The sequence below is a fragment of the Cokeromyces recurvatus genome (genome assembly GCF_025118155.1).
Source record: "Cokeromyces recurvatus strain NRRL 2243 chromosome Unknown BX663scaffold_11, whole genome shotgun sequence".
Taxonomy (NCBI): Eukaryota; Fungi; Mucoromycota; class Mucoromycetes; order Mucorales; family Mucoraceae; genus Cokeromyces; species Cokeromyces recurvatus.
Window position 1 is genome coordinate 57245 of NW_026251397.1, and position 21936 is coordinate 79180.

Consider the following 21936-nt stretch of genomic DNA (forward strand, 5'->3'; position numbering starts at 1 on the left):
TAAAGAAAAATTAGGGATTAATGTCACTGAGAATGAAAATAAGCCACGGCTGTAATTATTCTCCTTATTCCAAGCCAAAAGAAAAAATCAGTTGATATAATACTTTTATCTCTCTCTTTTTTTTTTTGTCTTCTTTTCCCCTTTTTTCCTCCCATTTAAACTAACCCCTCAATCATGTAAAAAAAAAAAAATGAAATCATAACAATGATTAAAGTGTTGAATAGTATAGTAATATAAATTACCTTATTTTCCTTTATAATATATAAATCATTATATAAATTTGTTTCATATCATTCACTTATATCTATCGAGATAACTCCGCATTAAATATTAGAGCAGGAATTATGAAAGAAGGTCTGTATATTTTGGCATTCACATATATCATGAGCTAGTAATAATTCACGCAAAGCAAAGAATTCAGTTTTAAGACTAGTAACAATCTCTGTCAATGTCTTGTTCTCTAAAGATAACATTTTCTCTTTATCTATCATCTTTTGTTGTGCAATCTTTTTTTTTCGCGGCATTTAAGAGCTATGTTATTATTATGTAATAAGTACCCAAGTAAGTGTGTAGAGATATGTACCTGCAATTCTGTTTTTCTCTAATATTTGTTTCCTTTTTGCTATTTTTTCCTCTTTACTTTTATTTTTTGTTAATTTATTTTGTATGGATGATGTTGAAGAACTTTCTAATTGTTCAAGTATCTTGCTAATATCATCATTTTCTTTCATTAGAAATGGCTGATTTTTTTCTTCCTGATAACTACTCATATTTTTAAAAAGAAAAAAAAAAAAAGAAAATAATTTTGTAATTTGTAATTTAATAGTAATAATTCTTTTTTTTTTCTGGTTGATCATAAAACTCAACGTGTGGATCTAAAATGAATTTTTTTAATGTTTTATTTTTATGCAAAAAAAAAAAAAAAAAAAAAAAAAAAAAAAAAAAAAAAAAAAAAAAAAAAAAAAAAAAGTAAAATTCTAATCCGTTACTATAGTTATATTAACATTTGATATTGTAACTAGGATAGTCCCTTTTTTTTTTCCTTAGACACCTGTAGAAATGCAACCATGACAACAGACTAATCAAGAAATGGATATACGTTATGTAGATCGAGTAGTAATGAGTAATATAGTTAGAATGAGAAGACTCTTTTATTCAAATTCCGATATTGTGTCCTCTTTAATGTTATTAGTAGGCAACAGTGATTTTCATTCTTAAGATGGTTGCAGATCCAAACTAAAAGTCGTTACACAAAATATAATATTAGTTTAATTTAATCACTTTTTATTTTATTTTTTATTCCTTATTCTTTATTTCTCCTCATCTTCATTTTTTTTTTGGAATTACATTCATTTTTTTTTTATTTTTTGAAATCTTTCATTTCACAACTAGAATCTTATATACAAAGAAAAAAGAACAATATTGTGTCCAATTTTATTTTCATTTGGTCACCATCCTTCCTTTTATTGTTATCATGTTGTATAAGATGAAATCCTATTTATTGGGGATCCTGGGCTCTTGTTTGACAGTTTTTTTAGTGTATCAGATACTAAATTTGAGTACAAAGGAAACTTATATCCGCTATTTGGATTCAACAGAAATGAGTAATTATACATTATTAGAATCATTATTCTTATCAGGTAATAATTAGACTCCTTGTTTTTTTTTTTTTTTTTTTTTTTTTTTTTTTTTTTTTTTTTTTTAGTTTGTTTGTTTGTATACATACATACATACATACTAAGTCATATATATTAATAATAGAGCACAGTTATCTTGAAAATCCGCATGCAAATCAATCCAAGACGACCATAAATTATAATTTAGAAGAATTAAAATTATTAGCATCATCAACTACTATATCGTCACAGCAATTATCATCTAATAATAATAATAATAGTGGTAGTAGTCGTCATCGTCATCTATCTATTTTAGTTGTTTTACACTATTCGTCAGAAATTTTTTTTATAAATCAACTAGATTCAGTATTACGTCAGACCATTCAACCTACCACTATCTCTATTGTATGTTCAAAGCAAGATAAAGATAAAGTCGATGCACTTATTGCTGAAAGGGAGTCTTTATTTAATTTACATCATGTGATTCAGTCTGCCATTCTTCCCTCCAAAAAGAAACGCTATTGGTTCAGTGATGTTGCCCCTGATGCGGCCATAGACACTATTTTCATTTTGGACGACGGAGCTTCAGTAGAACCAGGAGTCAAGTATTTTGATTTTATGCTTCGATTATTGCAGACAGCACCCTTTGAACATGCACTTATTGGCACAGAGAAAAATAAAGTTAACTGTGATGAAGAAGAAGAGAGAAAAGCACGGTATGTAAGAGAGATCGACACTATCTGGGTATTAAGACGTGAATGGTTCCTAGCATTATCCTTACTTCCCAACAATGTGATGCAAGAGAAGAGTCTATCACTCGATTTATACCAAACACTGCATATACCATCGGTACTTATTCCTTCAAGTAAGGAACAGAATTCTTTAAGGGGGAATACCTTGAGGGATAGCACTCATTGTGATCATCATGAAATCGAAATAGCATTATCATCCATCTTGTTTTACATGGATAAGCAGTCATCAGCATCATTTAGTAAATTGATTTGCCAATTTAGTACTAAATACGAGGTTATACATGTGGCCACTCCAAATGAAGACACTATGAAACTTCCAATCTGTACAGAACAACCCAATTCATTTATTCTACATCATAAAGTAGATGGAATACAAAATGATTTATTTGAATTAATACATCATATATCAGCTAGTGTAGTTATTTATGAAGAGGAGGAGCGAGCAAAGATCGATTTAAAGAAAGAATTTTTACTATCACCTTTATCACAAACTATGGTACGACACCCAACATTTATTAGCTTGCCTTTTATTGATAAAAGAATGCTTTCTACTATTTTATGGATGGCCGATTTACCTATAAAAGCTTTAGAACGTAAGCTTTTTTTTTTTGTTGTTGTTGTTGCAACAAGAACAAAATACATATAATTTTTTTTTTTGGTTACATAGAATGGCATTCACCTTCTGTTAAATTATTGATAACTACTTCTGGTAAGAAAAGAATATCTCAAGTGAAAAGGATTTTCAATTCAATAAAGCATGCAAATTATTTGAGAGATAAAGAAATTGATTTAATGATATTCATGGATGAAAAGAGTGATAGATTAACAAGAGAGCTTGTAGATAATTTACAATGGAAAATAGGCGAAAAGAGAATTCATCATCGCATCTCCCAAGTACATTCTATGCAACAATTTACTGAAGCCTGGTATCCTTCTAATAATGATGAATATGCAGTCATGTTAGATGATCGTCTAGAGTTATCGCCATCGTATTATATTTGGATAAAACAAACAATATTAAAATATCGTTATTCTACAACGACGAGTAAACAGATATTTGGTATCAGTCTCTATTCACCTCGTATTATAGATACCGATCCAAATGGAAGGTCATTATTATTGTTGAATAGGTCTGGTACTGCGAATGATGTTCATTTTCCTTATTTAATGCAAGTTCCCAGTAGCTCGGGCGCACTTTATTTCCCAGAGTATTGGAGAGAATTTCATGATTACATCACAGCACGTTTGACAGACCAAGCGATTGTTAAAAGAGGGACGGGTCAGCGACACTTATTTAAGGACACACTATTAAAAACATCTAAATCAAATCGATGGATTAATTCTTGGAGAAAATATTTTGATGAAATGATTTATATGCGAGGTTATGTCATGCTTTATCCTTCAACTGAGACTAGTTATTCTACATTACATATCATGGATTCCTTTCTTGATGATAAAAGGAAGAAGAAGATGAAGGAAAGATTTTTAACAGCAGAAAAATTATTGAATGTACCTTTGAGTACTAAAGTGTCACAAAAGCTACCAGATATAGATGTCTTACCTATCTTTGATTTACATGGAAAACTTGTTGAACAGTCAAGTACCTTGGTAGAGCGCGGCCATCAGTTACAACATAAATTTAGTGCTTGTGAACCCAAGATAGACAATCATCATGACCCTTCAGATATGTTATGTCCTTTTAGTCATTTGATACAAATACCCATAGAAGCATCCTCTACTGAAGTTTCTATTAAATCAGTTAATATTTATGCTGGCTGAGTCTATTATTTTAGATTTTATACATTTTTTTTCTTTTCTTTTTTTTACAAAGTTTTTTACAGATTTTTTACAGATTTACATATATATTTGTATATTTATGTATATATATTCTGCATAATAATAACATTTCAACTATTTGATTTTAATAATTTATAATATAACGTTTATATAATGTAAATACCTCAGTATATATGTATATATGTATATATATATATAAATTAATAATCATTTCTTCCTTTCCATTTCAAGCATGTCCAACACTAATGGAGAATCTGAAGATGAACAGTCATTCATTAAAGAGAATAAAAGACCCATTATGACAAAATATGCAACGACATTGAATAATGAGAAAAAATATCCAACCGTTCTTAATAATGGATTTGATAAAAATCTAGTTATCGAAAAGGCACTGTTTGATTCCAATACTACTATGAGTACTTCGGGATCTACTGTGACCAATAATAACATTCCTCATCTTCTTGCTCATACTACACATTCTACACCACTGCCCGTCAGTAGTGAAAGGGAAAGAAAGTCGACAGTCGATTCACAGGATGTTGTCACTCATACGTTAACGACACATACTAAAGTTCCACCATCCTTAACGACCTCCACCACATCACCTATTGTTCCTACTCTACAGTCAGTGAGTGGCCCATCCACTCCAACTACTGCTACAGCAGTGAATAATACCTCTAGTCAAAGTACACCACTTGGAATGAAAACAAAGTCAAAGAATGAGGTAGTGATATAATAAATATGATTTCTGTCTATATCTGTGTATATATTGATTGAATACTTATTATAGGATCGTCGTACGATTAAAAGGAAAAAATTATCACCTATGAGTAGTACAGCTACCCCTTCAGAAGTCTTTCATAGAAATTTAGTAGATGCAGTCTCTAATGTAGAAGGTATACAAGTAGTTACAGATTTAATTAAAAAAAAAAAAAAAAAAAAAAAAAGGATTTATTACTTAAAAGAATGAATAGATTCTGATGAAAATGAACAATATGTTTATCCTTATAGTGGCAATAATACAGATACAACAGCAGCTACATACCATATAAATTCAAAAGATACCCTTCATCGTACTACTTCATCTACATTATATCGACCTCAATCTACACGCTCATTTGCAAATATGAGCCAATACTCGTCACATGATCCATCTACAAGAAGATTATCCACCTCTGCTGGATTTTTAGGCGATTTCTTTCGTCCACTTTTATTTAAGAGTAAATCAGAATCAAGAGCAACAGCAGCAGCAGCAACAACAAGTTCATTATACAATAAACAAGTTCAAAATGAAGATCATTTATTAGCAAGACCTAAACTTCGTAGCTATATCATGGATCATCCTTTTCATAGTCAAACAAAGTCATTACACTATCATCATGAATGGCTTGATGGAAATAAATACAGTCCACCTTTATATCATAAACAACGTCCACATCATCATAAAATGTATTGCAATTATGGTTCAGTTGTAGATGGTGGTTATACAACAGATGATGAAGAAGCTCAACATTTACTAGTTCCTCCACCTCCACCAACACCAACATCACCAGCACCACCACCATTACCTCTTTATAACAACAGTCGAAGATTTCAACATATAAATAAACGTAGTAATAGTAGTAGTCATAGTAGTCATAGGAAAAAGAAAAGCACATGGTAAATGTGACTATATATATAAAGGCATATCATATATTTATATATTAATCACTACATATACATATACATATTTATTTACAGTTCAGGACTATTATGTAATCTGTTAAGGATCCTTTCAATTATGATATTGATTTTACTATTATGTCTTTCTTATTTTGCAAAACCACTTTATGATATTCATGTTGAAATGGGACGTGTTTTATCTTCTGATAAAGAACTTATATTTGATTTACATGTGAATGCGATGAATGATAATATATGGACAGTTTATATAGCAGATGCAGATATTAGTGTCTTTGCCTTCAGTCAAGTTGTACCTTTATCATCTAGTAGATTCAATGACAATAGAATTGGAGTTGCAGATCCAGCAGAATATTTAGGAAGTTTTTATCATTTTGATGAACCTTTATCATTTCCCTCCACTTTCTTCTTTTCTAAAAGGCCACCAGAGGACGCCATCAGTCAAATTCGTATTAAATCGCCTGGAGCAGATAAAAGCGGGAATGAACGATGGTAAATAAATAAATAAGTAAATATATATATATACATGTATAGGATGGTAAACCATTGTATGTATTCCTATTTAGGTCACGTATGATTCGTTATCCTTATGGACTCGTTGTGAGAGGTGTTTTAAGATATAAACTATTTGGATTTTTAAGCCCATATCCTCAGTCAACTACTATTTGTGATGTTGTACGAGTAAATCCTGCTACTGGGAAAGTGACTGAAGACCCTGATCAAGGAGGCTATTGCTTATCCTATGGAGAAAATGCTACTACTACTGCGACTGTATATAAATAAAGCACCCATTATTTATTTATTTATTTATTAATTTAAAAAAGCCATCTCCAACAGTATAAATTTGACCTTCACTTGATAAATCTTCAATGGTTTGAATTATTTTTGTTTCGTTAAATTCATCTTTTAAATTATAAATAAGAGCTTGAATATGACAGCCTACATCATGATTACCATAAGATTGAATAGCTCTTTTTATAATTTCATTTGCATTTGTTTTTGATAAGAATAAAGACTTGATAGAATATTAAATAAGTCATCAAATAGTGCAGATAGATTTAATACTTTTTTTTTTTTTTTTTTTTTTTAAACTTACAACAGAGGATAAAGTGTTTTGACTAGAGAAAGTTAAATGAGAATGAATAGCACTTAAAAAATGGAACGTCATTTCATTAAAATCTTCAATAGGCACAATACAAGTGACTACACAAGTTGTACGTTGATTAACATGTTGTATACGTCCAAAGAGTTTTACATAGCAATCACGTCTTTTGTTTACAGTGTCAAAAAGAAAGAAAGAAAGAAAGACGGTTAATGTATGCTATATATATTATAAGCAATCACTTATTACCTGAAGATATCTTGAACTTCTTTATCGTCTTTTATTTCTTCTTCGGTTGAATTATTATATTTCAAGTCAGTCCAATAACGAGCATCTATCATACCAGTACCATCTTCAATAGAAAATGCAATATGACTTTCATGCTTAATAACAGTACGAATAATACCAATAATAGAAATCTGTATATATTCATCATGATAAGTTATATACTCTATTAATAAATAGATAATAATTATACATTTGTAATCTCTTGTTGATCAATAAAAAACTGGTCTCCATTTTGAACTGTTACATTCTTTATCTGTTTAATAGTTACATGACGGCAAGTTCTATTATTATAATTAAGAACATGCTGAGCACCTTTCTTTATCATTTATATATAGATGTTAACATTATTCACGAATTATATAGGCATTGTTTCTATTGTACTTTTTTACTAGCTATATTTCCTTCATGGATCACTTTACTCATATCCAAATCTTCAAAACTATTACTAATAGAATCTATATATGTGTATGTATGTATGTATGTATATCTATTTTAGTCAATCGTATATAATCCTATATATGTCTATATAACAGACCTTCCATTTTTTTTCTTCTTTTCTTTTTATTGTTGTCAAATAAAGTAATAACAACAAGAAAGAAAGAAAAGAGAAAAAAAAACGTAGCTTTCATATTCATATACACACATATATATATATTTATAGGCGTCATCTAAAAAATACTAATAATAGTCAATATATCACAGTGAAGTATATCCTATTGTATGTGTATTTGATAGGATCACAAAAGAATGCCCGTTATTAATAGCAGTAAATGAAAAAAAAAGTCACAGGAAGCAACACTAATAACTAATTATCTTTTGAGTTACTTTATTTACATGTATTTTGTTAGTGCAATGCTTAGATCAGCAATAAAAATAACAAGATGTGGTTCCATTAAAGTCAAGCGAGTTTCTAATTTACATGAAATTTGTAGAATTGTAAAGACATTATCTTTTTTTAAAAAAAAAAGCAAGATAAAAGTATCTTTTATATATATTTTTATATACATATAAATATTTACATACACATATATTTATTTATATAAGAGTCGGAATTACTATGCAGCTTCTACACTCATTAATGAAAAAAGAAAAGAAAGTTTACTAGGAGGAGGGAAAACAAAGCAAGATGCTCAACATGCAAAAGTAAATAATGAATTCACAAATTTTAAATTTAATTTTATTTTACTCAATTCAAATGGGGATAGGGAAAATTGACAGCACGAGAAAGAATCCAACTATTATTAGATAAAGGGTCCTTTCGAGAATATGATGCCTTTGTTGAACATGCCTGTACTGATTTTAATATGGAAGAAACTAAAATAGCGGGTGATGGTGTGGTAGCTGGACATGGTACTGTTTATGGTCGTCGAATATTTGTTTATAGTCAAGATTTTACTGTCTTTGGAGGCTCACTCAGTCGTACAAATGCAAATAAGATTGTGAAAGTAATGGATCAGGCTTTATTAGTAGGAGCGCCTGTGATCGGACTTCAGGATTCTGGAGGAGCTCGTATTCAAGAAGGTGTTGATTCTCTTGCAGGGTATGCTGATATCTTTCAAAGGAATGTACTTGCTTCAGGTGTCATTCCACAAATTTCTCTTATCATGGGACCTTGTGCAGGTGGTGCAGTCTATTCACCTGCTTTAACTGATTTTACATTTATGGTTCAGGATACTTCATCCATGTTTGTAACAGGACCTGATGTAGTCAAGACAGTTACAAATGAACAAGTCTCTCAAGAGGCATTAGGAGGTGCTCGAATTCATACTACAAAATCAGGTGTAGCTCATCTTTCCTTTACAAATGACATTGAAGCCTTACAGAATCTGAGGGAATTTTTAACCTATTTACCTTCTTCAAATCGTGATCCAGTTCCAAAGCAATCCTGTGAAGATCCTATAGATCGACAGGATGAAGCTTTAGATACTATTATACCCTCTAACTCGAGTCTTGCCTATGATATGAAAGAAGTGATTCATAGAGTAAAAAAAAAAAAAAAAAAAAAAGAAAGAAATTGAATTAAGAACTCTTTTTCTATTTTTTTTATTTATTGATTTATTTGATTCATATGTATATACACATATATAGATAGTAGATATTCATTCTTTCTTTGAAATATCACCTTTCTTTGCAAGTAATATATTAATAGGATTTGCTAGATTAAATGGAGAATCAGTAGGTATTATAGCTAATCAACCTTTAGTTTCTTCTGGTGCCCTTGATATGGATGCTTCTATAAAGGCAGCTCGATTCATACGTTTTTGTGATGCATTTCATATACCTTTAATTACGTTAGTGGATGTACCTGGATTTATGCCTGGAACAAGTCAAGAACATTCTGGTATTATACGACATGGAGCTAAATTATTATATGCCTATTGTGAAGCCACTGTTCCTAAATTAACTGTCATTACACGCAAGGCCTATGGAGGTGCCTATATAGTGATGAGTTCAAAACATCTACGTGGTGATTACAAGTAATGTATAAATATATATATATTTGTATATGTATATGTATATGTATATGTATATATATATATATGATACGTATTATGCACATACATACATACACACATTTGTATATATTTATACTTGTATTAATTATTTCATCTCTTAGTATTGCATGGCCTACTGCTGAAATTGCAGTAATGGGAGCAACAGGAGCAGTAGAGATTATATTTAGAAAACATCCAGATAAAGCGGCAATGAGAAAAGAATATAAAAACAAGTTTACTACACCTCTTTTTGCAGCTAAAAAAGGATATTTAGATGATATTATTCAACCAAGGTAATAAAGTAAAAGAAGGGTTACTCTCATTTACTTGTATTCATTTATTTTAATTCTCCTTTTAGCGAAACACGTATAAAACTGATTGAACAATTAGATGTACTGAAAACGAAAGCTTTAAAAAACCCCTGGAAAAAGCATGGAAATATACCACTCTAAATTTTAATTGAACACATGTTTTTCAGTCATTTTATTAGTAGTTAGAGTAGAGTAGAGAAACAAAACTAAGAATATGTTTGGGGGGAGGAGGAGAAGGAGAGAGGCGGTGGTGGTGGTGGTGTTGGGGGGAAGGGAAAAATTACTAAATTTATTTTAAACTTCGTACAATAGTGTCAATTACCCTAAATAAAATGTTTGTAATAAATCAAAAAATATAGACCTTTCCAACTATGAAATTAGTCGACCAAGTAAATATTAATTATTTATGACTCATATTACATAAACAATTCTTTTCAAATTCATTAGAATCTGATAAGTAGAATAGGTTTAGTCATTGTAGTATTAGATAAGAAAGGAAATTTCCTTTTTCTTTTTTTAATACTCAACTTTAGGATGGGAATTACAAAAAGGGGAGAAAGTGAGACGGAGCTTGAATATAAATTCTCCCATGCAAACTATTATTTCCGTCGTCGTATCTTTGTGGGGGAGTGGAATAATAGTAATTAAATCAAAAATTAAATCTTCCGTGTCAATTATTAATAAACTTTTTTTTTTTTTTTTACAATTCTTTTTGTTCTACCAATCATATTCAAAAATTTTATACACTCTATTAGATGATGAGAACATCTTGTTGTTAATAGACCTAGATAGTTAAGGTTTATTAGCGAATAGAAATCGTTTGATTTTAAAACAATATCTAATGATAATGCTGTTTCGAAAACTTTTTTAGTGTGATACACGATGTCAAGGCAACGTTCGTCATTTGATACAAAGCATTTTTATTACCAAAAAAAAAAAAACTTTAAAAAAAAAAATAAGGGCATAAGATTTATTTATTTTTATTTTATTTTTTTGAGAGAGAACGTATAGGGCTTTTTATTTCTTTTTCTTCATCTTTTCCTTTTCTTTTTGAAGTAATCGATTTATTATTTAAAAAAAAATGTATTCAAATAATGACCAACACGTATTTACAATGGATTTAAATTCACTTTTAATGACGTCTTTAGATGATCTCTTGTTGGATTCAATGTCAATATTAAATTATAATCATGAACAACAACATTATAACATGGAATCGAGTGGCGAAGATTTATATTTAATATCGTCTAATATTATTAATAATAATAATTTACGATATCAGCAAAATATAAATAACGATATTTACTATCAACAACCATTCAATGATATTATATCATTACCACCTTCTTTAGATGCCTCTTCTTCATTATTATTTAAAGATACTACTTCCTTGGATTATTTGGGCTTTGATACTATTACACTTAGTGATACTAATCATTTACCTTCAACTACTTCAAATCATGTATTTGATTCTGATGAATCACGCTTTAGTGAATCAAACCATGAAGAAGACGAAGAAGAAGAAGAAGAAGCATTCCTTTCTCCTGTTCATTCACCTTCTACTCTAATGGCTCTGTCAAGTCCAGAACATTCAACAACAATGACTGTAGATGAAGAAAAAGCATTGGAACAAAATAAAACTCAGATTAATCCTGCTTCTAACACTACTGCTACTGCTACTACTGCTACTGCTACTACTGCTACTGCTACTACTTTACTACAATTGTCAGCTGAAGATGATGATGAAGAAGAAGAAGAAGAAGAAAACAATGCGAATACTCATAGTGATGATGATGATGATCGCATTCTATTATCTGAATTAGAAGAAGAAGAAGACAACTCCTCTGACTCTGATTGGGAAATAAATTTAAAAACATCAATCATGATGCCAATAAATCATGTTGCCGCCGCTGCTACTGCTGCCGCTGCTGCCAAGAAGAAGAAAAAGAAGAATACCAAAAATAGCAATCTAAAAAAGAAAAGTTCATTCCTTTCTACAGGATATGAAGTTAAATGTAGTAACTGTGAAACTACGAATACACCTTTATGGAGACGTAATCCTGATGGTAGTCCACTCTGTAATGCATGTGGTCTTTTCTTTAAGCTTCATGGTAAAGTTCGTCCACTGAGTTTGAAAACGGACATTATTAAGAAAAGGAATAGATCTACGTCTTCTTCCAGTCAACGTCGTAGTATTGACAAGAGGAAAACGATAAATAACAAGAAGAATAAAAAAAGAAAAAGACCTTAAATAAAATAATAAAAATAAAAAAAGAAGACGAAGAAGAGATAGATAGTGTTGAAGAGCAAGAAGAATGTAGAGAGATATATACAGTATACACACACACATACATACATACATACACACACACATGCATGCAAAATTATACAATATCTCGTATTTTATTAGCCCCTCCTCCCCCCTCCCATTTAGTAGTCTCTCTCATTATTATTTACATACCAAAAAAACTACTTTTTTGTTATTGTTGTATATAGTCAATAAAGAATCTTTTGTTTATATAAATTAACTAGAATATCGGTGAAACTCAAATGACCTTATCAAATACTTGTATACTTCTTCTTCCCCTTTTGTCTATATTTATTCATATACAAATAGATAATAGATAGGTACAAATATGGAATATTAAATAAGGCACGTGCGTAGGTAAAATGCCGCTTGTACATAATTGTCTCATTTTTTTTTGTGGCACAAATAGACATCTATTTTTACTAAATTCCTTATAAATTCTATTATTTTATTTAATAATGTATAACATTGATTCTTTTTTTTTTTGTCTTATTAAAATAACATAATTGCAAACAGTGTTAGTTATTAGAAAAACAGGTTAAACTTCTAATTTATAAAAGTAAAACAATGAAAACAATGAAAAAAAAAAAAGTTTGATTAAGGTGTTATTATCCTCCAGCAAGGTTTCAGATTTACTCTTATTTTACAGTGGACAACAGTCTAGCCATCTTGCAAGTGGTTTGGATATCAAGATAGTTTCAGCAACTAAAGAAGTATTAGCGTTATATAGGATGCATATTTATTTGCAAGAGTCATAGAGATGATATATATTTGTATTTATATACTATTTGACAGTGGTTTATTAGTTATTATTGTAATCTTTTCAAAGCATCTCTTACTCAACTCAAAAAATCCCTTTGAAAAAAAGGAATAGAAAGAATTCCAAAACTACCTGTTAAAGGTAAATCGAGAATTAAAATTTATTTGAAATAACTTGTTCAGTCATCCTCGGAAACTGCTAAAACAAGTAACCAACCTTTTTTTTTTTGAGTTATGTCAGTCTTGAGTTTAAGGAAGTTAAACTAATAATCCAATTTATTGGGGCAAAAATGTGTTAGAAGTGGGGAAGGGAGGGAAGGTTATGAATAGGTATTAATTAATGTCTATTATTAATCATAACCAAAGTAAAAGATGATTTGTAAGAGTAATTTTTTTTTTTCAATGATGATGTCGTTTATTTTGAATTATTTTAGCAAAGTTACTTTGTTATATACCAAACAGGCCAATTAATAAAATTACTTTATGACCTACAGAAAAAAAAAATTGAAAGATCTATATATAGTTTGTTAACTCTGGGCATTTAAGTCGGTATAATACTGTAAATGATTTGGCTGGGAAAACTACACATCCATTTAGTAACAGAATTATTATATAATTACTTGTTATCTCTTAGGAAGTATTACAGAAAGGAATATCAAAACTACTAACATTAAACATTGCCAAAAGAAAAAAAAACGGGTAACTAATTTATAACATGTTTCCATAGATAAAATGATTATCAAGATACACACATGTTAAGTATATAATACTATTTCTTGATGGAAATTTTTTCTTTTTTTTTTTTTTTACAAGTATTAGCTGTTTTTTTTTTGAGAGTATTTCAACTTTAAACGCGTATTTATTCAATTTATATAACTATGATAGTTACGAGACTAAATTATCTCGGCCAAACATGCTTATTCATTAATACTATTTCGTTGTAGGTTCTGAATTTAACATAAACTATACAACAAGCAATAATTACTTTATTTCTTTGTTTTTACTAAAGTCTTACATGGAAATAGAATACATGTATTATATATACTTTTGAATGTTTGAAGGTATTTCATCACTAGAAACTTCAAATCCTTGGATTGTAATGCCCTGCATATACATATATAACTTGTCGTGTCCCGTCATAAAATACTATGAGAAACCGAAATTGGTAACCGTAGTAGTAGTAATAAAAACCATAGTTTCTTGATTTGAGATACTTTATTTTTTCTACCAAGAATAATTCAGATAGTACAAATCATATAGACAAGTTTTAGATTTGTTACTTAAATAATTAGTATATAACGGGCTCTATATTATTTGCCATGTATAGGTGTAGTTAAAAAAAATCTTCTCAAACCTGTTCAATCAAAAATTGGGAAAAAAAAAGAGTATTTATCATCAGCTAATTATACACTTGCAAGTGTAATAGAGTGAGACTCTATCTTTTGTTAAAAACACACACACACACAAGTAAATAAAAAGAGAAGGATAAAAAAGTAAATATCTTGTATGGATATTCTGTAATTTTTAATTTTAGAATATCCTGCAATAAGTTTAATAAAATATAGACACTCTATTTGACAAATGTTACTTAAGCAAGTCAATAAAATAGGATAGTTGGCTATTATGTACTAACAATACTATGTACAAATGAATAATGATAACTGTTAAAATAGATAATTTCGCAAAATAAAAAAATAAAAAAAAAAATGAACCTATAGTTACAAACATAAAAAGAATGTAAAAATTATTTTCTTTTCTTTTTCTTTTTTAAATATTTCTTTATTTACTTATTTTATTTTATTTTTTTTTTTAAGAAAAGCAAAACTTTATTTGTTGAGAAATTATCCCTTTTTCTTTTTCTTTTTTTTTTTCGTATGAAAAGTGATAACAAACAACAACAAGTTGTTTGGTCTTCTGAGAATGTTACAAATTGGCTAATTTCAAATGGCTGGAGTTCTCTTGTAAATGCATTTAATGGTAATGAACAATTATTCTATAAAAAGAATAGATTTGTTTTTAATAAAGAAAAGTTTAAATTAGAATACAACATTCAGCATGATCGTTTTCTTAATTTAAACATGGAAACTCTAAACGATTTATTAAAAAATACAGACATTTCAACACTAGACAAGCAACAACTTGTTACTGCTATACAAAAATTAAAAAGACAGAGTCAAGTAAGCTTATTTTTTTTTTTTTTTTTTTTTTTTTCATAAAACTAAATTATATTTCAGGTACAGCGATTAAAACCACGTATTGCTATACCTTCATTTTTCAAACGAACTCCAAACCGTAATTCAAAAAGCTCTATTACAAGTACTTCAACTTATTCTTCAACTAATTCCTTATTATTACCTACCACTACTGCTACAAATTATACTACTAATTTCGATATCACACAACATATACCCAAAAGAACATCATCAACTGAGACAAATATCTCGAAACTACTCGAAAATTTTAATCCTTCAAGCACAACACTTTATTTATCATCTAAAAGACCAAAGAGTTCACGTATTAATGTTACTGATCCGGAAGTATTAAGCAAATTATTTGGTAAACGATTACCAATATCACAACAGCCTCAAGATCATCGAATTCAGGTTACTTTAGATGCTGACACTTTTATTCGATTATGGATTAAACATCCAAGTAATGCTCTTGATATTAAGCATGCTGTATTATTTAAATTAAATATTGACGCTGACCCGAATTATTTTTTATTTTATCATGAAAATGGGCCGCAAGCAAGTAAGATAGATAGATAGAGACAAATAATAAAGGCGTACCTTAATCTGGTTTTCTTTTTTCCCTTCTAATTTTAGATATTCCTTTAAATGATGATGAATTAATATATGTATGCTATACTTCAGATGATAATCATACAAATCGAATTTTAGTTGTTCCAATAGAGGGCTATACTTTAGTTCAGCAATATCAAAATAATAGGTTTGTGTGTGTGTGTGTGTGCGTGTGTTTTACATAAAAAACGTAAAAGTATATAAATACATTTTTTTTTTTTTTTTTTTTTTTTTAGCTACATGACTCGATATATACTTATTCAGAATAGTCCAGTACCGAGTCCAATCTCTTCTTCTTCTATTACGGGTATTCAATTAATGGATCCTCATGAAGAATATAATGAAGAACTATCACCTATTCCTTCTTCTAATTTTTGGACTACTACACCATCAACGCTAGATCAAGCAAAAGCTTCTACAGCATCCCCTTCTTCATCATGGTATGTTCATACCTCTAATGTATCATCTTCACCTGTAAGTACTCTATGGCCTGTAGGTGAACTACGTACAGAAAAAAGTGGTGATTCACCTGGTATGGAACGTATTATAGAAGGTATTTCTTTATATGATCCTCCTACACCAATTCAAGATCAGCCTACATCTCAACTTCCTAATAACACAACAATACATGTTGAATCGCCTCCTTCTCCAAATGATACTGAAAAAAGGGCACTAAAGTTAGATAAAAGCAAAAACGATCAACCATTATTATCATCTTCTTCTTTTGATTTAGTATCAAAACAAACAAGTGAAGATGATATATTTGGTGAACGACCTTCAGTTGAAAAATTATATCAAAATATTGACAAATATTTACCTGGACATGATTTAGATAAAGAAATTTTGATAGAAACAATCAATAATAATAATAATAATACAATTGCAATAACTGATATAATAGTGCCTACTGCGTCTAAACGATTATTAGGTCACCAACCTTCAGTTCGGGTTGTAGCGAAAGAAGCTCATCAACGATGGAAGCAAGCAGCAAATAACGTCATGATAGTCAATAACTTTATGCTACGACGTAAATCAACCAAGATGTGGGATCGACCTGTAGAGCGCGTCAAACCTGGAGAAGAGAATCGGATTATCTTACCAAACGGTATTACACCTACAAAGATGCAATGGATGAAAGGTAACCTTATTGGGCGTGGATCATTTGGACGGGTCTATCATGCACTCAATATTGCCACAGGTGAATGGCTTGCAGTGAAAGAGGTAGACGTTGTGGTAACACAAGCAGACAAACGGAATGCAGATCTTCAAGCTGCCTCGGATGCACTTTACCGTGAGATATCTTTATTGAAAGATTTGGACCATATGAATATTGTTCAATATATGGGATATGATTGTAATACAGATGAGGGACAGATTTACATCTTTTTGGAATATGTTCCAGGTGGAAGTATTTCTAGTTTATTAAATCAATATAAATTCTTTGACGAACCGTTGATTAAGTTTTTCACAAGACAAATATTACAAGGATTACAATATTTACACGAACGCCATATTATCCATCGAGATATTAAAGGAGGCAATGTACTGATTGACCAAAATGGAATATGTAAGATAACAGACTTTGGTCTCTCCAAGAATCAGCAAGAAAGTGGAGTCTATGATCCACATTCAAATCATTCACAGATGAAGGGAACTCTTTACTGGATGGCACCAGAAGTATTAACAAATAACTATAGTGCTAAAGTAGATGTATGGAGTTTAGGATGTACAGTGTTAGAAATGATTACAGGACAGCATCCTTGGACAGAACTCACTACATTAGCTGCTTTATATCAAATTGGATTACATAATGCACCAGATATACCTGACTATATCTCAAACGAAGCTAAGGAGTTCTTACAGCTATGTCTTAAAATGTAATATATATATATATATATATATATCATGTTCTTATAACCCAACTAACTCTCTCTCTCTCTCAATTTTAGTAAACCAGAAGATAGACCTACTGCAAGTGAATTATTACAGCATCCTTTTGTTCAAGTTGATCCAAATTTTAACTTTAAAGAATCTTTAAAACAACAACAGCCTAAGCTAATTTAATTTATTTATTTATTTATTTATACTCTATTCTATACTATTTATTATTTCTTTAATTTTTTTTTTTTATACTAATATTTTTTTTTTTTTTTATGAAAAAAAATTTGTGCTTTTATATCCACTCCTGCGATATTGTTCCTTCCCCCCTCCAAAATAATAACAATGTTATAAATAAATTAAATGGGCTCAGATTGAACTTATCTTTATTCCATTTGTTGTAATGTTGCCTCAGTAATAAGGACAAGTTGAAGTAAAATACAGTGTTTCGAGGATAAAGTTGAGGCTAGTTTTTAGACATGTCTACCTATAAAAATACAAATTTTTCATTAGGTGTTCGGAACAGCAATATAATAACTTGATTAGTGGGTTTTAACAAGAGGCAGGAGGAGGAGGGGAAACCGTATCCACTAATTACTTGTTGTAATATTTCGAGATTTTTTTTTTTTTTTTTTTTTTTTAGCACATCATTACTTCAGGATAAATGCTTTTTTTAGCTTGTAATACCTATTAAGCCTGATAGGTTTTTTTTTATATCCATGTGCTCTTGTCTGAAATAATGTGGATAAAGCTCTCTTCATAATGAACATATTTGCCTCAATTGGTGTTAACAGATCAGGATTTGACAAGCTGATTACCTTTCATTTCTATGCACAAGGTTTGTCCACTCACAGCTGAAATATGGTTTGACTACCAACACACTTGACTCTAAAACGATCGAATCCCCCTGAAGGCTGCCAAAATAGTCGCCTTTACGATATATGTGATAGTTATTCTACATCTTTCAGAAAGGTTATGTTGCATCTTATTAAGCATGAACCTTACGAATATTCTACAAGCCCAACTTATTCTTCGATCCTACGCTCTTATCAACAATGCATTTCTTCTATTGAAAGTCTCTGCATATGTTTATTTATAAAAAAAATATATATTTGTTCTACTTGCCTTCTTGACAACTTGAATGAAAGATATTCTAATCGTCATTCCAAATAAATGTTTGCCTTCCGTAACACTTTTATAATTGAACCTATAGAATTATTCAGCTTACAACGCCATGTCTTTGTCTCTTTCCAGTCCAGTTCAGGTCCACTCCTAATAAACTGGTTTATTCTTTACACTTTATTCCTTTTTTTTTTCTTTTTTTTTTTCTATTTTTTATTTTTTTTATTCTAAAAGAGTTTTTAGTTACTTTTTATCATTATTTTTGAACTGACTAGGACAATTCAGTAAATCTATGAACTACATGCCCATTGGTCTCTTTTTATAAATAAACTTCTTCATAATCGTAGCGATATATAGCAAGTCACATAAAATAAGATGTGTGTAACATTCGTTATTTTATAAATGTATTTAGAAGGGGTTTTTTTCCTTCTTTTCCTCTTCTTCTTTTACAACTTGTTTATAGGCAAATTAAAATGGAGACAGCAGGTAATTCAACTCTAGTAGAATTGAATTGGCTGGAAACGAAATGGGAGCAAATGTATGAGGATCGTAATCCACTTCTTGTTACTGGTATCTTTGCCTTCTTGATGCATGAGCTTGTCTATTTCGGACGTTTCATCCCCTTTTTAATTTGTGATTTTATTCCTTATTTCAAGAAATATAAATTACAAGAGGTAAATATTTATTATAATTATTATTATTTTTCCCCGTCTTAAGTAATAATAATCGTAATAGGATAAAACAAATACAAGCGATGACTATTGGAAATGTACTAAAAAAGTACTTTATGCTCATTTTGTATTTGAAGGGCCCTTAATCTTTTTATTTCATCCATTTGCTACCATTTTAGGTATGAAAGTTTCTGCTCCTTTCCCCGCTTGGTAAGATTTTAGATACAGATCTTTTTTCTTCCTCTTCTTCTTTTATGGCATATTTATCTATTTATTTATTTTTAGGCAAAATATGTTGGTACAAATAGCTATCTTCTTTGTCTTTGAAGACTTTTATCATTATCATTTGCATCGATTTATGCATTGGCCACCGTTTTATAAAAAGGTCCATAAAATACATCATGAATATGCTGCACCATTTGGTATCGCTGCTGAATATGCTCATCCAATTGAAACCATGATTTTAGGATTTGGAACAATTGGTGGCCCTTTAATTTATCATTATTGTTCAATGCATTTATTCAATTTTGGTCCTGATTGGGGACTTCATTTGATTACTATGCTTACCTGGATTACAGTGCGTTTATTTCAAGCTATTGATGCTCATTCTGGATATGATTTCCCTTGGTCTCTTTGTCATTGGGTTCCCTTTTGGGCCGGTGCTGAGCATCATGACTACCATCATCAAGCATTTTTAGATAACTTTTCATCTTCCTTTAGATGGTGGGATTATCTCTTTGGCACTGATAAGAGATACCGTGCTTATCGTGCTCGTCAAGCTGAAGAAAAGCGTCTTAAAAGTAAGAAAGGCTTGTAAAGAAGGAAAACAAAAAAAAAAGTATTCATTACATAATATACAACTTAATAATATTACCCCCTCTTTCTTACTCCATATAATATATATGCGTATATTCATATATTCTTTGATTTTATTTGCTTTGATTTAAATAAATGTCTATAGTGAATACCTTTTCTTATAATTCTTGTGTTGTATCTAAGCTAAATTGACTATTGATTTTTCCTTTTTGGTGATGATTATATTTTGACGCTTTTTTCCTTAATTTCTCTTTAATTGCCATTTTTTCTTCTAATATCTTCTTTACTCTTTTCGTTATTGCCTGTTGATGTTCAAATTCATCATCTTCATCTTCTGACCATTCAATATTTCTTTTTTGTATCATTCTTTGAGTAATGGTTTTCCAACTAAACCTCATGATGCTTGGAAATCCAAAAAAGGGATCTTCATTCTCATCCATCCATCTTACTGTATTTGGATCTGAAGGATAACCTGATCCAAATTTTTTGGATAATTGAAGTCCTGTTTCTGTCCATTCCCAATTCTGAATAAATTGATCTCGAGTAACTTTGGCGCAGATACTGGCTGCGCTTACAATCGGATAAAGCGCATCTGCTTTAGGTTCAACTGTAATGGCTACACCTGGGAAATGACTTTGAAGTTTACGCTTATAGGGTATTGAAGGACCAACTGGATCAACATAGATCTATAAACTAAATAAATAACATTTTACATTTTTTTTTATTTATGTTATCCTATACCTCTTTTAAGTTGATTTTATTCGCAACAACCTGCTTTATTAATTCGATAGTTGCGTCATGTGCCATTTCATTTAAATTATATACAGGTCTACATGTATAACCCAGTTTAATCGTAAAGTAATTTATATGTATATGTATCTATTCATCTTTTATTGCAGTCAAGAGATGATTACCTTTTGAACATGTTTGTAGATATATCTTTTGGTGAAATCACATAAACTGCCCATCCAATCCAATCCTTGTTTGCTTCTATGATTTTAGCTAATTGTATACGTTTTTCCTCGGTCAATTTTTTAGAATCTATTTAGATGATAAGCTTAACATTTTTTTTTTTATTCTTTTCTTCTAATATAAGATTTAATATGATATATTATACCATCAAATCCAAGTTTCTTAAATTCTTGATGCTTAGAAAGAGGACAATAACTAACAGCATAGACCATTGGGCCTAAACAAGGCCCTCTACCTGCTTCATCAACACCCAAGACATAAGGTTCATCTAATGATTGATTATCAAGTTGTTTCTCTTTTATTAAAGTCGGAACTGGGCTTTGATATATATATGACTTTGTTAATGGTAATTTAACAGAAGGTAATAAAAACGGTAAGGTTTCTTCTTCGGATTGTAATGTTACCATAGATGAATATGATCTATGTCCTTCTCCTGAAAACGCGCTAACTTTTTTTTTTTTTTTCTTAAAAAAAAGAAAAGTCATATATTACTGACTTTTAAAAATCGTTCATTGAAGCAAGCATACATATCATAGCATTCTTTGTTCACCCCTCCCCCCAGGTTCCT

At 30.0% G+C, this 21936-nt stretch overlaps 9 protein-coding genes across 9 annotated transcripts; 6 read left to right on the top strand and 3 right to left on the bottom strand.

Annotated features, from left to right (window-relative positions):
- Positions 1-134: 134 nt before the first annotated feature.
- On the bottom strand, positions 135-758 carry BX663DRAFT_507623 (uncharacterized protein). The gene is made up of 2 exons (XM_051527372.1): positions 558-758; positions 135-506 (listed from the first exon to the last, which is right to left on the bottom strand). Exons 1-2 carry the CDS (start codon positions 729-731, stop codon positions 324-326), a joined length of 357 nt encoding a protein of 118 aa, XP_051383133.1. The 5' UTR covers positions 732-758; the 3' UTR covers positions 135-323.
- Positions 759-1339: 581 nt separating this feature from the next.
- On the top strand, positions 1340-4194 carry BX663DRAFT_560706 (uncharacterized protein). The gene is made up of 3 exons (XM_051531904.1): positions 1340-1640; positions 1762-2961; positions 3036-4194. The coding sequence occupies exons 1-3, from the start codon at positions 1475-1477 to the stop codon at positions 4145-4147; spliced, it is 2478 nt and encodes an 825-aa protein (XP_051383134.1). The 5' UTR covers positions 1340-1474; the 3' UTR covers positions 4148-4194.
- Positions 4195-4198: 4 nt separating this feature from the next.
- Positions 4199-6708, top strand: BX663DRAFT_507629 (uncharacterized protein). Its single transcript, XM_051527373.1, has 6 exons — positions 4199-4320; positions 4397-4889; positions 4956-5061; positions 5140-5824; positions 5906-6337; positions 6412-6708. The coding sequence occupies exons 2-6, from the start codon at positions 4398-4400 to the stop codon at positions 6626-6628; spliced, it is 1932 nt and encodes a 643-aa protein (XP_051383135.1). The 5' UTR covers positions 4199-4320; position 4397; the 3' UTR covers positions 6629-6708.
- On the bottom strand, positions 6639-7852 carry BX663DRAFT_542660 (uncharacterized protein). The gene is made up of 6 exons (XM_051530821.1): positions 7771-7852; positions 7617-7690; positions 7426-7551; positions 7197-7366; positions 6942-7113; positions 6639-6860 (listed from the first exon to the last, which is right to left on the bottom strand). Exons 1-6 carry the CDS (start codon positions 7775-7777, stop codon positions 6645-6647), a joined length of 765 nt encoding a protein of 254 aa, XP_051383136.1. The 5' UTR covers positions 7778-7852; the 3' UTR covers positions 6639-6644.
- Positions 7853-8069: 217 nt separating this feature from the next.
- BX663DRAFT_485893 (carboxyl transferase) lies at positions 8070-10182 on the top strand (the record flags this gene model as incomplete). Its single annotated transcript, XM_051524640.1, has 6 exons — positions 8070-8171; positions 8280-8378; positions 8441-9217; positions 9324-9712; positions 9853-10023; positions 10089-10182. The coding sequence occupies 6 exons, from the start codon at positions 8070-8072 to the stop codon at positions 10180-10182; spliced, it is 1632 nt and encodes a 543-aa protein (XP_051383137.1).
- Positions 10183-12055: 1873 nt separating this feature from the next.
- On the top strand, positions 12056-12205 carry BX663DRAFT_404403 (uncharacterized protein; the record flags this gene model as incomplete). Its single annotated transcript, XM_051522245.1, has 1 exon — positions 12056-12205. A coding segment is annotated over one exon (150 nt), but the record flags the coding sequence as incomplete, so codon positions are not given.
- Positions 12206-14982: 2777 nt separating this feature from the next.
- BX663DRAFT_485895 (kinase-like domain-containing protein) lies at positions 14983-17973 on the top strand (the record flags this gene model as incomplete). Its single annotated transcript, XM_051524641.1, has 6 exons — positions 14983-15085; positions 15134-15285; positions 15343-15859; positions 15982-16057; positions 16146-17786; positions 17859-17973. 6 exons carry the CDS (start codon positions 14983-14985, stop codon positions 17971-17973), a joined length of 2604 nt encoding a protein of 867 aa, XP_051383139.1.
- A 1409-nt stretch (positions 17974-19382) lies between these two features.
- BX663DRAFT_434098 (uncharacterized protein) lies at positions 19383-20397 on the top strand (the record flags this gene model as incomplete). Its single annotated transcript, XM_051523044.1, has 3 exons — positions 19383-19583; positions 19645-19790; positions 19866-20397. The coding sequence occupies 3 exons, from the start codon at positions 19383-19385 to the stop codon at positions 20395-20397; spliced, it is 879 nt and encodes a 292-aa protein (XP_051383140.1).
- A 157-nt stretch (positions 20398-20554) lies between these two features.
- On the bottom strand, positions 20555-21580 carry BX663DRAFT_433734 (ribonuclease H-like domain-containing protein; the record flags this gene model as incomplete). Its single annotated transcript, XM_051523014.1, has 4 exons — positions 20555-21082; positions 21138-21225; positions 21311-21437; positions 21514-21580. The coding sequence occupies 4 exons, from the start codon at positions 21578-21580 to the stop codon at positions 20555-20557; spliced, it is 810 nt and encodes a 269-aa protein (XP_051383141.1).
- Between the last annotated feature and the right edge of the window lie 356 nt (positions 21581-21936).